At 35.1% G+C, this 17,171-nt stretch overlaps 1 protein-coding gene across 1 annotated transcript; it reads left to right on the top strand.

The window, feature by feature from the left end:
* The first annotated feature begins 6,010 nt into the window (after positions 1-6,010).
* LOC140145118 (15-hydroxyprostaglandin dehydrogenase [NAD(+)]-like) lies at positions 6,011-16,235 on the top strand. Its single transcript, XM_072166897.1, has 7 exons — positions 6,011-6,300; positions 9,918-10,044; positions 11,264-11,370; positions 12,386-12,479; positions 13,132-13,208; positions 14,440-14,599; positions 15,857-16,235. The coding sequence occupies exons 1-6, from the start codon at positions 6,091-6,093 to the stop codon at positions 14,596-14,598; spliced, it is 774 nt and encodes a 257-aa protein (XP_072022998.1). The 5' UTR covers positions 6,011-6,090; the 3' UTR covers position 14,599; positions 15,857-16,235.
* Positions 16,236-17,171: the final 936 nt, after the last annotated feature.

Here is a 17,171-nt window from a genome sequence, read left to right as displayed (position 1 = left end):
ATGTTGCACACGGATGAGTATTTTATTCAAACTATCTGTTCTACAGCATTTTGCTCACTCAACTGCCCTCAGACACTTTCAGTTCAACATAAATTTCACATTTAAAAATGAAAAAATAAGATGAATTGATAACTAAATACAATTAAAATTAAATACTTACCGACATTTAAATAATTTTATATTGCAAGCTGAAAGTGTAATAGGCTAGTAGGCTATGTTTCCTATTATTGGTGAAAAAAATCTAGTCTCAATTACGAGTGTATAGATATTGCACCAGCACCATTTCTATTAGAATTCAAATTTCCCTCTACAATTTCAAGTCAACGGGTCCTTTGTTCTACATGTATTATTTAACATTTAATCTTTGCAAACCTGACATTGTAATTGAATATCAATATTATTGATTTATTAATGCGAAATAACATTTGTCTTGGTTTTGCTGTACATGTACGTAGTCATGGTAGTTGCATTTTGTTACTGCGGTAGAGAACACGGATAAACTTAGTTCCGTGTGTTGGTCTAAAAATGTGATGATAACTTGAAAATGCGATATCTTCGGACTAAAACCACTTATTATCAAAATCAAAATTTCTACTACAGAACACTTATCACTGCTTTCTATGATAGTTTTTTGATATGTACAATCTCCGCAAATATATACATAAAAATTGGGTGAAGTTGGATACAGTTCATTTTAAATCACCCTGTACTAAAGATCAACGTAATTTAGTGGTTTAAACCTTTGATCACAACACAAAAAATTGCGTAACTGTAATTTTCAGCTGACACTTCGACTTTCATCAGCAGACTGGCAACCCAATTTAGAGGTCAACGACCTTTCGGACACTTGTCCCCAGAATAGGGTCGTAGACTCTAGGTAGCTTGTATCGGCACCCGTCTCTGTTCAGCGATGGCTGGTTCACTCTGATATAGATGGCCTCGTTCACACCACGCTCGAAATATCTGGGTTCCTTGTCCAGACTTTGTCCAAGTCTATGTGATGGCCAGGAGGCTCGATGTGGATGTGTTGGGAGACGGGGTAGAGCTGGGCGACGGTGTTCCAAAAACCTGGTGCGAAGGGATCTTTCAGTCTCGTCGATATAAGATTCAGAACACTTGTGATCAAAGGTTTAAACCACTAAATTATGTTTAAAAAAAATAAAAAAATAAAAACTACCAACACAGGTGAACTTTCATTCTTAAAAAAAGACCAACGTATTAGTCTTGGGCAATAATGAGAACTTTAAATAACTGATACTCTTGTTATGACATTATTTTTCTGTATTTTCTTATGCATTAAGGTCGCTATGAAATAAATATAGATTATATTTCATAAAGATACTAAATTTTCATACATAATTGTATTACATATATCGCCATTGTGCAAGCCTTTATAACATTTGCGAGCAGTTAGAGCTTACAATTGATATCGCCCGCAAAGTTATCTACTAAACATGTCAAATAGCGGTGAACATAACTTCAAAAGAGTTTTGCCGAATATATATACAAAAAGGTAATTAGTGGGATCTTGACATTTTAAACGTATATAATAAGTTGGCAGATTTTATTATAAATTATGTATCCATAAAGGAGTACCCAATGTGGACGCGTTAAAGCCTTGCAGACTCCTTTTTCTACGCTTTGCTTTCACTATTGTTGTTGAAACGATCTTTTTTTTGCCGCTGGAGCTTGCTTAACACCAAGGTTGCTAGTTATTTTCCCCAGATATCGGCAAAAACATGACTAAGATTGTATTGCCCCTCGTCTCTGTTTACAAGTGATATTGTCATACTCCTTAACCTATATCGCCTCCTTTATCCAACGTTTATATCTGGATACCTCTTTGCTTCGTCTCAGTCTATATATTATACAGGGTTCAATAGAAATAATGCTATCTCTAAAATTACAAAACATTTCTTTGCATAACTTGACATACAGTTTGTTGATATGTCCAATACAAAAAGTGTGAATAGAAGAATCATTTTGCTACCCTCTCAAAGTTTTCCTATGTCTAAAAACAATTTCTTTGGTCAAAAAACAATCACATTTTCCAAAAACTATACTAGAAAAAGTTGCCAACATCCCATACATTTGATGAAAAACGTTCTCTATATCAATGTTATGATTGATTTAATTGGGTTCTTTACATTTACCTTTGCTGTCTCTTGATCCTCAGTTAACAATGCAAACTATCATTCAGTACAAAACAGTGATTGGGTGAAATTAATTTTAATTACGAATGAATTTTTCTTGAAGTTTTTAATCAGTTGTTTCAAAATTATAAAATGATTGGGAATGGAAAATGAGATATCCACGCATACATTTGTCCAAAATGGATGAACATTTACATTACAAATTATTGGTATCTTGCATTTTGATTTAAAAGTGATGGGGTTCTTGGAAGATATGTAACAAAACAATGTGGGCCAACAGAGTTAAGAAGCTGGGATACTTACGTCAAACGTCTTAATTCAAACCAATCACCAGATGGCTCTTTCCTTCTTTGACTCTGTGCAAATTCATCCAAGAGAGCTGTCGCTAATAGATCTTCGCAACTGCTTCAGAGTACCATGTACAAGTAATTCCATCTCTTCTTGCCAACGAAAGAATTAAAAACTTCAAAGAAAACCCCATTCATGTTCAAATTCATGTCAATAAATCATTGTTTTATACTGAAGGATGATTGCATAGGTGACTGAGTTAAGGGGTACTTAAAATTAAAGAAAGAAATAAACAATAATCAAATCAAAATATTGATCGAAACAAAGTTTGTATAAAGCATATGTATAAAGATGTTGAAAAGTGCAACATTTTTTAGTAAAACATCATTTCTGGAAAATGTGATTAATTTTGACCAACAAAATGTTTTTGAGAAAGGAGAACTTTTGGATGGTAGAAAATGTAGTCCTCTATTCAGTTATGTGTTTTTAATTTTTCCAAATCTAACAAAATGCGAAATATGTGGAGGAAATGTTTTGTAATTTTAGAGGGGGGGGTATTATTTTTGGACTCTTTATGGTCGATCCCTGGCACGTGATCAGTGATGGCCGATTTATTGACAATATCTTGTGATACTTTCTAACTGAGACAAAGGGTAATACAATCAGATGCCGTCCATTGACGATATCGAAAATATATACAAACTGACGGTTTTGTCAATATAAGTTTTTATTCAATTTGTGAAATAAACCTAATATATCTATTCATTGAAGTTCACATTTTTTTTAATGTCTCATGTGCACTATTGTATAAAAGTGATTGTATGTGTTTGTCCCTATGGGCTGGAGGAGTGCAACACGTTGGCTGACAAATCCTGCAGTACCTAAACGTACACCTAAGCGTATACCTGTAGAGCCTTTGCCATTCAATATCATGGTCATTTAGCTGTAACGTTATTGGATATTTTCAGGCGGTGAGCGCCACGAATTCTCTAAATTCAGTAAATGTCCTCTGTCGGCCGTGTAATTGAAGAGGATTATTTCGAAATTTTAAAACGCTTAAAATATCACAAACAAGTAGGCCTATGTTAATAAATAATATTAATACACGCTTTAAAAACCATTTGGGTTTGATAAGTTAATGAACCACAAAAACTAACTTTCAAAGTTTTGCCGTCTCTCTCTCTCTCTCTCTCTATCAAGCCGCTCGCCGCCTGGATATTTTCTTGTTTTGAGAGTTCTCTAGTGACAAATTAAAACTTCAGAATTCCAAAATCAATATTTCGGTAATCACCTCAAACATTCTCGAATTAGATGTCTAAAAGTTGATATCCTTTGATAAAGTAAGGGCACTTGATGTAACCTGCCAGTTAAATGTTTTCTGACACCTGTTCTGTCGAAAACGTGTTAGTGTTTTCTCCATACCTACTCTCTAAATTCCAGGGACTTAATTAAAGTGACAAAACTTTGAAAATCTAATGGATTTAAATACTGTAATAAAGATTTGAATTTTTTGTAGCTTAAACTTCTTTTATACTTATTTTTAAATCTTAGGAATTTAGAGAGTAGCCCTGAGTTAAAATATAATCGGCCACATACGCTTTATATAGTAATACCTTGAGGTTGGATTTTTTTTAAATTGTAAATGTCCAGGTAGAACGTGATGATCTTTAATCAAATTAAAACTATTCGTATAATAAACTGCAATGCTTGCAACATATGTAGCAATATTTTAAGGCTATTTTGTGTATGTTGTATGTCTGGAAATTTAACGCGGAATATACTTTGTCTTAACGCAAAAATAATCGAATGGTACGCTCTGCGTTGATTCTAATTCAACTTTATGCGCAACCTTATGAAACGGGACCATGATCATTTAATCGTCTCATTTTACCTGTGACATTGTGCTATTTCCTTTAGAAATCAGGATATACACCCACAACTACCGTCCACCTATCCACGCAAAAAGCAAAATTCTAATGACCTACATGTGACATTTTGTGTCATGTGTTAAAATATGATTGATGTGGGCAAAATTAGACATCTCAACATTTGCGCCAAAGCGCCATAAAAGTGAAACTTTGAAAAGATTTTACAGGTATAATCTTAAATTTTGAAAATCATTAAAAAATGGTTTCATATTGCCTCGTTTCAAAGTTGTGTAGATTTGGATCTGAAGCAAATGCATACCGTATTTTGACATTTTAGCATACTATTCACTGGGACACGAGGTCTTAATGATGTGCAATACTTTTGCCGTAATAAAAACCAAGATGTTAGGAAATTTCTCAAGACATTCACTCAAAACACGCAACCAATTCTACAGCCTGCACACACAGTGCTGAAGTCGAAAGACTAAAAAAGTAGTTGATTGATTTTAAATACAAGCAATATACAAACGTATAGAAATCAGTGAAATACATTAATTAGCACTTGTTTTTATGTGGGATTATACATAGTTTAAAGGATGGGGTATGAACGTTTGGACAGTATTTATTGTAGGACATTAGAGCACATCAGACATATCGAATTGCATTCTGAATACGAAGAATACCCTGATGATATCTAATAATTTTGATTTTTTGAAATTCGCAATTCATAATACATTTGTACGGCAAATGATTAAAAATTGATATTTTAATATTTGGACAGTACTCGAAGTAAACTTTATAAATCTGATGATTTATACTTACAATTAATGTGTGGGTGAGATGAAAAACCGACGATCAATTGAAAATTTTGACCTTTCGTATTGAAGATATGGATTTTGTTCCCAAAAAGACCTAATTTTTTGTGTTTTGTGTTTTGGAAAAAAAAATCCATATCTTTAATATGAAAGTCAAACTTTTCAGATTGATCGTCGGCTGTTCCTCAACTACATACACTTTAAGAATATATCATTAGGATTTATACAATTACTTTCGAGGACTGATATATACTTCAAATGTGAAAAAATATCAAATTTTAATAATTTGTCATAAAATTGGTATTACATCGTGAATTTCAAAAAATAAAAATATGTCTGATTTGCTCTCATGTCCCACAAAAAATACTATCGAAACACTCAAAACGCCTTCATTCCAGATCCCTTAAGATAGTTAAGATTTTGAGGTCTGGTTTAAATTGACCCAGTAATTTCTTTTATATGTCGTGTTACGATACGTACCAGGTATCAGTATCTTAATTTGTTAAATTCCCGTGTGAACATTAGGTATTACTCGACCTAAATATCCCAGTAAATACACGAATATGTTTTCTTTCCATTTAAAGTGTAAAGAACCTAAACAAAGTTGGTTTGGTTTAGTCCTCCGGAGAGCGGGGAAATAAATGACGATCAAGATTGACGAAATGATGCATGTGGACAAAAAAGGAGGGATAAACGGGAAAAAAAAACGTTGCTCCTGAGGAAGAAATCCCTTTCTACAATTATATCCCCTGAGATCCATAGCTCCCAGATTAATAGTACCATTCCCTTGACTTTGACATTATTGTCACCTCAAATACGCATTATGTTAATTCACCCATGAAGAATTACAATAAGGTTATTCAATATATTTTTCCAGTTGATCAATGTTCCACAACAAATTAGGTTTTACTGACAAAACAGCAATGTCAAAGTCACTTCAACATTTTATTCATGATTTCATAGCCTATGCAACATTTTTACACAGGCTATTGGTCATTGCTTGTTATAATACGTCCAGATAGCGGCAATTGGGAACACACCATTATCATTTTCAGTTATTCACTCTTGTCCATACTAGTTATCAATAATGGATATATCTGGCAAGGTGGCATTGTAACAGGTGGAGCCAGTGGTATTGGCAAAGCGATGGTGGAAATGTTGCTGAAACAAGCTAAGGTAAGTTCAACTCTCTCAATGCAGGTGTCGACTGTATATGTAGACGCGACGAAAATGTTTTGTTTTTTTTTAAATCAATTAATTTCATTATAAATATCCATGACCACATTTGGAATCAGCATGTAAAAATGCATCAGACATAATCCAGGGCTCGGATAGGAATGTTTGTCTTGCGACATGAGAGCATATCAGACATATTAAATTTGCAGTCTGAACGCTGAATACGAGGAAAGGCCTTCTGATATCAAATGAATTTAGATTTTTGAAATTCAGCATGATATAATGCAAATTCTATAGCGAATTATAAAATTTGATATTTTGTTTATGTTTTTTGATATTTATGTTAACAGTCCTCGAAGTAAACTTTATGAATCTAATGAGACTTAAAGTGTGTGTACCTGGGATGAAAGGCCAACCATTAAAATGGTAACCTTCAATATTGTTGATAATTATACATTGCTTTGGTGTTTTTGGGGAAAAATATATATCTTCAACTGTTCAATATGAAAGGTCAACATTATGCAGTTACTGTCGGTTTTTCTTATTCAGTGCACACACACCGCTCCAATTGATGATTGACCTTTAGCTCACTCACTGTACTTTATGTATAAGCAATCGACTAGTTAGTGGGCTGGAGGGATAACACTTCTCCCAATAATAGCCATAGAGGCTCACATGTGAATTATAATGTTCATCCTTAACATACTACAATTTGAAGTAAAAAATTTCACGGGAAAGCTGTTGTCGAGCTGTTTTTCTTCATCCCAGCTACATAAGGACGTCGGGGACTGTTATATTTAAAAAATATCAAAATTATTTGATATCAGAAGGACATTTCGCGTACTTAGAATGCATTCGATAAGTCTGATGTGTTTCCAGGTCCCACAAAAAAGTGTATATTTCTCACAAAGGGCATATCTTCCAAAATCGTGAGCATATTTGAATGATTGTTTTGGTTTGAAAGTTTCTTTACATAGCAAAATGTATTTGATCAGTTTTATAGAAATAGAAGGGTTCTGTTGTTTTGTTGTTGTTGTTGGTGGTGGTGGGTTTTTTGTTTGTTTTGTTTGTTTGTTTTTTTTTTTTTTTTTGGGGGGGCACTCTGTAATAGCCTTGATCCAAGACGTAAGTGCATCTAGCCTCAGTGGCATAACTAGGGTTGGTAGCGCCGGGGCAAGAAACAAAATTGACCCCTAGCCCCCCCCGAGAATATAATTAGACGCAGGTAGTGGCGTAACTAGGGGCTAAGGATACATAATGCCCCCATCCTTGAAACCATTGCGCGCGAAAATTTAGACAAAATTAATAAGGCCTATACACTAATTAATTTTGGTTACTAGAAGTTGAATATCAATCTTAAAATGTTCTTTCAATTGATTCTGTGCAGAAATGCGCGCGAAGCGCCATTAAAATGTTGACTTTTATCGCTTGGAGGGGCGCACAATCGATGCTGAATTGGTCAATTTGGCACCCCTAAGAGTGGCGCCCGGGCATGTTGCCCCTCCCCGTAGTTACTGTTACTATCCTTGATCCAAGACGTAAGTGTATCTAAATAGATACAACTCACAAATGAACATTAGAGTATTACTCGACCTAAATATCCCAGTAAATACACGAATATGTTTTTCTTTCCATTTAAAGTGTAAAGAACCTAAACAAAGTTGGTTTTTGGTTTAGTCCTCGGGGAGAGGGGAAATAAATGACGATCAAGATTGACGAAATGATGCAAGAGGAAGAAAAAGGAGGGATAAACGGAAAAAGAAAAACGTTGCTCGTGAGGAAGAAATCCCTTTCTACAATTATATCCCCTGAGATCCATAGCTCCCAGATTAATAGTACCATTCCCTTGACTTTGACATTATTGTCACCTCAAATACGCATTATGTTAATTCACCCATGAAGAATTACAATAAGGTTATTCAATATATATATATATGTAATAGCCTTGATCCAAGACGTAAGTGCATCTAGCCTCAGTGGCGTAACTAGGGTTGGTAGCGCCCGGGGCAAGAAACAAAATTGACGCCCCTAGCCCCCCCCGAGAATATAATTAGACGCAGGTAGTGGCGTAACTAGGGGCTAAGGATACATAATGCCCCATCCTTGAAACCATTGCGCGCGAAAATTTAGACAAAATTAATAAGGCCTATACACTAATTAATTTTGGTTACTAGAAGTTGAATATCAATCTTAAAATGTTCTTTCAATTGATTCTGTGCAGAAATGCGCGCGAAGCGCGTTAAAATGTTGACTTTTATCGCTTGGAGGGGCGCACAATCGATGCTGAATTGGTCAACTCACAAATGCCTGTAGCCAATAGTCAACAGTTTGTCCTTGGACTACTGTCAAATCAAATCAGTGTTATAATAGCCACAAGTCACCACCTAACACATTAGCCTACCACTGGTATGACCACATGTGAAAATGAACATATTGTAAGATAATAGCACCAAATTAAAGCAGGATTATCTTTATAGATATTATTACTGTACTGATATAGTTTTGCGTGAATTTATCTGTCTGCTAACTTCTATAGGCCTAAGGGACCGTTCACAAACACTTGTAAGGGGGGGCCTGATGCAAAAAGTGGGGCACTGAAAATTGTTGACCCTCCTAAGGGGGGGGGCCTGAAAAAAATGACCACAAATTTTCCTGGAAAAATTGAGTTTATATGCTTTTCTATAGGGTTGACCCATAATTTTCATGTCAAAAAGGGGGAGGGCCTGAAATTTTCGAGGTCCGTAAAGGGGGGGGGGGGCGAAAAATGTTTGCGATAATTTTTTGGCATCAGCCCCCCCCTACAAGTGTTTGTGAACGGTCCATAACTTATACTCTTGAATTATTAACTTTTAGCCACCGAGATAAATATTTTAACTGTAAGCAAAGCCAACATAATATGGCTCGGTATTATGCTCAGTATAATATCACGAGTTTTAAGTATAAAACAGGTTGATTTCAAAGTCATTATTTAAAGTTAACTAATAAGTCAGATTCCGCTTGACTTGTCCACCATTCTGGTTCCTACATATAACTTTGCATATAACTGCAATGAAAATAAGGATTTGAACTTTAAGCAACTGTTCCATGACTTGACATTCACAACACGATTTAACGACCGTCACCTAAAAAACCCTGGAATATTCCTCTTTTTTTCTTTCTTTTTTTCTTTCTTTCTTTCTTTCTTTCTTTCTTTCTTTCTTTCTTTCTTTCTTTCTTTCTTTCTTTCTTTCTTTCTTTCTTTCTTTCTTTCTTTCTTTCTTTCTTTCTTTCTTTTCTTTCTTTCTTTCTTTCTTTCTTTCTTTCTTTCTTTCTTTCCTGCTTTCTTTGTTTCTTAGTTTCTTAGTTTCTTTGTTTCTTTGTTTCTTTGTTTCTTTGTTTCTTTGTTTCTTTCTCTTTTTGTTTCTTTCTTTCTTTTTTCTTTTCCCCCTTTCTTCCTTTCTTTGTTTTTTCTTTCATTCTTTCCTTTTTTCTTTTTCTTTCTTTCTTTCTTTCTTTTTTGTTTGTTTGTTTCTTTCTTTCTTTCTTTCTTTCTTTCCTCGTGATGTGCAATGCGGTAAAGGCCAACGCAATTTATGTATATAAGATAACTTAATATACTTCATTTCGTTTAATTTCAGGTTGTGTACATTGCAGATATAAACGAGAACACTTCCAAGCAAATCCAGGAAGAATTCAACCAAAAATATGGCAATGGAAAAGTGTGTTTTTTTAAGTGCGATACAACATCTGCGGAAGAGATGGAAGGTAATATCACAATCTAGGATCTATAGGAGTAGGAAATCATTTTGAATCATTTAACAATATAAAATGAAATCACTTTCGGACAAAGCTGTTTAAAAACAATGTTGGCAATGTATTTTGCTTTCCTAATTGGCCTAGCTGCTGCACTCATAGAAATTGTTCGTTGGCATTACTCAGTAAGTTGATGTAAGTCGTTGCGTCAACTTTCCGAGTAATGCCAACGCGTACAATTGAGTAACGCTGACTCGATATCATTATGTTGGTCGCACTCATTTGCACTTACTTTATTGAGTTGTTACAACTCAGAAAATGAAAATAATTTTCTAGAGTAGTGGTATAGTATACAAAATTTTGCACTGATTACAAAAATAAATATTTGAATACTGCTAATTGTGCAGAAAATGATCCAATTACGTGAATTAAGTAACAAAGTACCAAATTGGAATAACTCAAAACAATAAGTACCAGTAACTTAATATGAAAGAGTTACATCAACTTACATGTTGAGTTACAATAACTCAACTAATTGGTTCTTTGAACCTTGTTTATTTTTCTAAGTTCCTGAACTTGAATAACAGAAGTTGGCATTACTTAAAAGTTGACGCAACGACTTACATCAACTTTTTAAGTAATGCCAACAAAGTTGATTAGTTGACGGAACTTGTTGAGCTTTTTCAGCATTTTTAAGTTCGGATAACTAAAATGAATTTTGTTTTGGCAACTTTTTACACTATTTTGAGTTGTCCAAACTTACTCCTTTTGAATTGCGCCAACAAGGCGAACAAGTCATTTCTATGAGTGTATACCAAATTTCCATGTAACGCAAAGAGCATAATTTGATTATAATCAATCATTCTTGTTTCACAAGATATATCATAATATATATAAACTTCTGTTTTAAATGTTACCCGCTGTCAGAGTCGTTCTCATGTTTACTGCGGTTTCCAAATTCAAAATTAGCTTCACCTGCACCACATATTGCACCACTACAGGTCATAATGTATATGGGGACGAGAAACCATGCAGTAATCATATTAATAAATACTGAACTTGAATAAATGGCATTTGATCTATTCAAAGGTTTAAAAATCGGAAAAAAGTGAAGCTTAAAATGTCAATTGGTTCTTTCCGTGGTCTTCTTACAACGTTATAGTTAAAAGTGGATGTTTCAAAGACCACATTGTCAGTTCAACGATAAATTGCTATGTTTTCCTTTCTTCAGCCTGTTTTAAGGAAGTTAAGTCATCTTGTGGCGCCCTCCACATCGTCTGCAACAATGCTGGTATATACGACGAAGTAAACTGGCAACGAATGTTGGAAATAAATGTGGTATGTAGACCTGTTTATTACACGTTTTTATCCTAATAAATCATTTGCCGGTGTTCTAGCTAAATAGTATTATAGCTTCAATGTTGCCAATCTGTAGGTGACGCGACCTCAACCAACCACTATCATCATATGATAGATTGCATCATAACATAAGTATTGGGCTGTTTATTGGTATCGTTATTATTGAATTATCGACAGCGCAACACTATACCCTTAACTGAACATGTATGCCAACCTATTCACCAGCGAAGTGTTTACGCAACTCCTTGGTAACTGGATCACGCACCTTTTGGAATTGGTAGTACATACCATACACTTTGTGTTGCGATCATTTCGATCGTGTGGCAGAACTCAAAAGCGTGATCCGGTTAACAGAGTGATAATCGGATTACACGTAACACTTCGCTGGCGAATATCTCTCACGTATCACTAGACACTGATCCTCTGTTCACTAATTTAAAAATATTCATGCATAATATGAATCTACCCGAGACGAATCAATATTCAGCCGTCTGCCAAACTCCTAACGATATCATTATAGTACCAGATCATGAGATGGCGTGTTGTACGTTCAAGCTATGGTTTGAAGTTTGTGGTTGTAAATGCAATTCAGGAAAATGAACAAGTGATTTGCTAAGAATTGAAAATGGCACATCTCTCATGTTCACATGGTCGGACATAAGTGACTTATTACCAGTAATAAGTGACTTATTACCGGTAATAAGTGACTTAATACCGGTAATAAGTGACTTATCGAAGTTGGAACAGATAAAAGTAGTTGCAGAATGATGAGCACATATTAAAAGGATTTGCCATTGGTGCATTTTAAATTTAGCATTATCAGATGAATGAATAAGGATATGATAATTGTATTGAGTGGATATTCATACGATTTATTATATTCCTTTCATGTACAAATCGGCTGCTACAGAGATCATTGCGTCTCAGGTTGCCATTAATCTGTATTAAGTGATTATTTTGTTGTAACATTATAATTATTTATCTTACCTTACAGAATGGTGTTATTATTGGCACCAAACTGGCAGTTGAGTACATGGACGGTGAATCGGCAGGTGGTGGTGTCATTGTCAACGTAGCGTCAGTTGCTGGTAAGATAACAGAAAATAACTAGAGCTGATGTAGCTCAATAGCAACGAATGTAGGTGATGGCTTCTGATTTTGATGACCTCTGGACGAGATTTGACCCCAATCATTAAACTAATGTAATACTCTCAATTATAATTTATGTTTGTCCTGATCTAGTAATGTCATGTTTTAGACCAGAGTGGGGAGATTTTAAAATTTGATCCATAACTGACCTTCGACATCAAATGACCCCAGTTCCATTGTTTATGTTCCACTCAAATATATGATTATCTTTACAAAGTTTAAGCACATTTAGGCAAGCTCAACACTTGACCTTGGTATGACCTTCGACCTCGGTTGATCTCAGAGTGATTTTGTTTCATGTTCCTCTCATTATCTGGGATGATTTGCACCAAATTTAAAAACCAATCGGCCAAAGTTTGAGGTTTTACATCTCTGACCACTGACCTTAGGATGATGATGATGATGATGATGATGATGATGAAGATGATGATGATGATGATGATGATGATGATGATGATGATGATGATGATAATGATGCTGCTGCTGCTGCTGATGATGATGATGATGATGATGATGATGATGATGATGATGATGATGATGATGATGATGATGATGATGATCTAATACTGCCATCTATGTCTGTTTTTGTAGGTTTGGCACTGATTCCGTTTGGTGGCATCTATGCAACTTCCAAATATGCTGTGATTGGATTCTCAAGGATGACGGCGGTATGTACCATCAAAGATTTTATATTCTTATGTCCGGCTACTGTTAATTAAAGCCATATTATAACATTTCCATAAGAAATAGAATTGTTTTTTGGTATAAAATTTTAGTTTTCACTGTTAGATATGTCCTCTTTTAGTTTGGGCCCATACAGACCAGGCAATACAAAGAAAATCGCTATTTAATACCAGCGCATATGTCGCCAATGCGAGCCACTCATTCGAGCATGAGTCGTGTCGGTTCTTTTGATATGTCACGATTGCCCGCGCCGCACGCCATGCACGTACTGTGTTATTTACATCGTGTACGCGTTCGACTAATATTTACATCGTAATAATAAAACGACGGTTCCTGCGTTTTATTCAAAATCTCGGATTTTGACAAAACTACATACCCCAAGTCTTGATTTTGCAGGGAATGTAAGTGCATTACCGTACATAACAATCTTGTAAAAACAGAATTAACAAAAATATTGAGGGTGTCCTTGTCAGCAAATTTTATAAGATGGCTTTAAGTCTACTGATATATTGTTCAGATAACGATTCTTCCACTCATTATGAGGTGGGATTCTTAAGTTGACGAATCACAGAGTAAGAAATCACAAACAACCAATCATCTAACGCTAATCATCCAATTTTGTGCCTATTTTTGCATTTTATCAAAAATTATAGCGCATTGCTGACAAATAAGATATGTATATTATAGGGGCAATGACTACAAGTTGTGGAGTTACAGTCAAACCATATTTGATCAATAAATCAATAACTACTTGCCTTGAGTTGCTGAATTTTCAGTGCAATAGTTGTAGTCATTGCCCCTATAATATACATATCTTACTTGTCACCTATGCGCTAAATTTTTTTAGAAAAATGCAAAAATAGGCACACAGTTGGCAAGGGGTGTAGTAGCCCCTTAAACGTGTACGATTTTGAATAGTGATGGACGATACGCGATATTTTTGGCGGCGTACCGAGGATAAGTAGAGCTCGTCACCAACATCGTAAACAAGACATTTTCTAAGTGTATTATTATTATTCGTCGTCGTCGTCGTCGTCGTCGTCGTCGTCGTCGTCGTCGTCGTCGTCGTCGTCGTCGTCGTCGTCGTCGTCGTCGTCGTCGTCGTCGTCGTCGTCGTCGTCGTCGTTGTGGTTGTGGTTGCAGCAGCAGCAGCAGTAGTAGTAGTAGTATTTTATTATTATTACCGCTCATATTTTCTTTCCATGTTAATTTTAGACATTTGATCCGGTAGTGATAAAGAAGAAACTCCGAGTGAATATGCTGTGCCCACCTACAACAGACACACCGCTTACTAAAACTATTGGAGCTATGAAACCTGAACCACGATATCAAAAGGGAATGACGATCTTTTTCTTGCCTTCGAACCTTACCTAAAGTACGTATATCTAAAACTATTTAAGAACATTTTTGAACATTATTTTGCAAATCTGATAAGTCTAGTTTGAGTAAACATCTATTACATATTAATGCGTCAAGGTAGAGCCTTAATGACATCACACTCGACAAAATAGATTTTACAATGACGACGCCTATGAATGGTTATCACTTTTACTTATTAAAGGTCTATACTGATATGTAACAAGTAAACATACCTTCACAAATAAATGAAAAGAAAAAGAAACTCCAAACCTTACTTGACGAGCTTCACTGGCTTCCAGTTAAACAAAGGGTTCATTTCAAATTACTTCTGTACATTTTCAAATGCATTAATGCTCAAGCTCCAGGTTACCTGATTGATCTAACTCATCTCTTGAATAGTAGTGTTGCGCTTGGTCTCAGATCTCGGCTTCGTTCCTCATCTTATCTCACCCGCCTTTGGGTTCCTGGCTCTTTTAGAAAGGCTGGGGATGCTTCATTTGACATAGGTGCTCCCAAAATATGGAATGAGCTCCCTCTTGAGATCAGAGAGGCGGAGTCGGTGTCTGGGTTCACGCGCATGCTCAAAACCCATCTTTATCCAGATTAGTTTTGCTGCTTGTTTTTGTATGTTATTGCTTCATTTGTTGGAATTGCTTTGTATAATTATTTGCTTGAATTGATTTTGTATATGTTTTCTTGTAAGGCGCTCTGTGCTTTGTGGAGCGCCATATGAATGTTTTATAATAATAATAATAACCTTTGCGAAATACTCACAACGCGTTTAGTGATAGTTAACCAATCTGAACACAGCATTTTTAAAATATCAAAGCCATATTGTAACATTTGCTGAGGAGGGCTCCTTCAATATTTCTTAAATAAAATTCTGTACACGATTGTAATGTACTTTAATAAACTAACATACCCTGTATCTTTCCGTGATGAAAATGAAGCGGATGTTACTGTTGTAAGAATTTAGTACTGTTTCTGTCTGTCCTAGCTTGTTTTGTTGTTTTGTAGTTTTTTGTTTCGTTTTTTTTTGGGAGGGGTTGGGTTTGTTTTTTTCTTTTTTATCTTCAACCAAAAGATTTCAAATAGCATTGTTTTATTTGTCCAGATAAGTGAAATGCTGAAAAGGATAAAAATGCAATTGTGTTTTAATTCATCATGTTGAATACCGTGACAATTTTTCGTTGCACATTCTATGTTAAAATTCTATCACTAAATTACAATTTGTATGTCAATATCATCTTGTTTATCTTGTCTTTGATTACAGAACCAGTGATCTGGTAAAGCACTGGGTTAAGTTAATCGAGGAACCACATAATGGGCAAGCGATGTTCGTGCAAGATGCTGATTCATCTCATCTTATCGAAGATCATACGCAGACGTTCAGAGAAACGTTCAACATAGATGATACGTTTAAAAAATTGGCCAAAGGAGTTGCAGAAAATATGTAAAACATCTACACATACGAACGCCGTATTGGATGTGATTTTGCGAAGGTATATTGACGGATGTTTTTTTTAATCATTATTTTTTTAATATATAATCCTCTCAAAATGTACCTACACGAGCTTTTTTGGGTTTTATATGACACGCTGAACATGCACGCTGAAAATACATACAACGTGCGTCAGTGTTTTTGTTTTTTTTTGGGGTAAAATGTAGTAACCTATATAATTCTTAGATAAACTGTTTATGGCCATGTGTCATAAGTTGGGACCCTCTTTCGCGACATGCTATTTTCATATGTTAAAACATTTGAAATGTTTTGAAATAGTAAATGGTAAAACTTCCGGTATATAGCCAAGATACTCTCAAAATGCTGCTACTTCCGCCAACTAGGATCAATTGCTGGTGGCATAAATGTCGAGTGACCAACTTGAGGTCAAATGTCATACATGTGATTTCTTATTATATTAACTAAAAATGGCACTCATTCCACATAATATTACATGGCGCGATGACGTCATTTTCACAGATGCATCAGTAATTGGTGTCAAAGGTCATTTAGGGTTTGCTTCTTATACATAATCAAGCACCTTCATAAAAATAAAAATGCTGGTTCTTCCGCCAATTGCATAGTACAACGATTTCACTTGGTCACTTGGACCAATGTTTGAATGCTCGTACTGTTATTATTAGTTAACGAGGTGACAGTTGTCTTACTCTAAGGCCGTCTTAATTGTATAGTTCGTCTCAAAGCTCTTGAGATGCGGAATGCGTTTTTCTTTTCTTTTTTATATCTGTGGAACGTGTTTTTGACAAGAATAGACCACCTTTTCATCTCTCAAGTTGGTTTTAAAAAATGAAACAAAAAAGTGGGCTATTTTTTTTTTGTCTTTGAGGCGAACTATAATTTTGTAATTATTGTACTTTGTTTTATTTTTACATCTGTAATACAATATCACTCATGTTGATCTATATTGCCAAATGAGCACCAAAATGAACAGGCTGAGCAGCACAATAAGCAGAAAGAGCAGCGAAGTCTGCAGGATAAACTGTAATTTGAAACACATTATTATATATTTTTGAATTGTTTCTTTATTGAGCAAAATGAGCAGCAAAATGAAAATAGTATCGACAGA

The sequence above is a fragment of the Amphiura filiformis genome, unplaced genomic scaffold (genome assembly GCF_039555335.1).
Source record: "Amphiura filiformis unplaced genomic scaffold, Afil_fr2py scaffold_139, whole genome shotgun sequence".
Taxonomy (NCBI): Eukaryota; Metazoa; Echinodermata; class Ophiuroidea; order Amphilepidida; family Amphiuridae; genus Amphiura; species Amphiura filiformis.
This window is presented reverse-complemented; position numbering and strand designations above follow the sequence as displayed.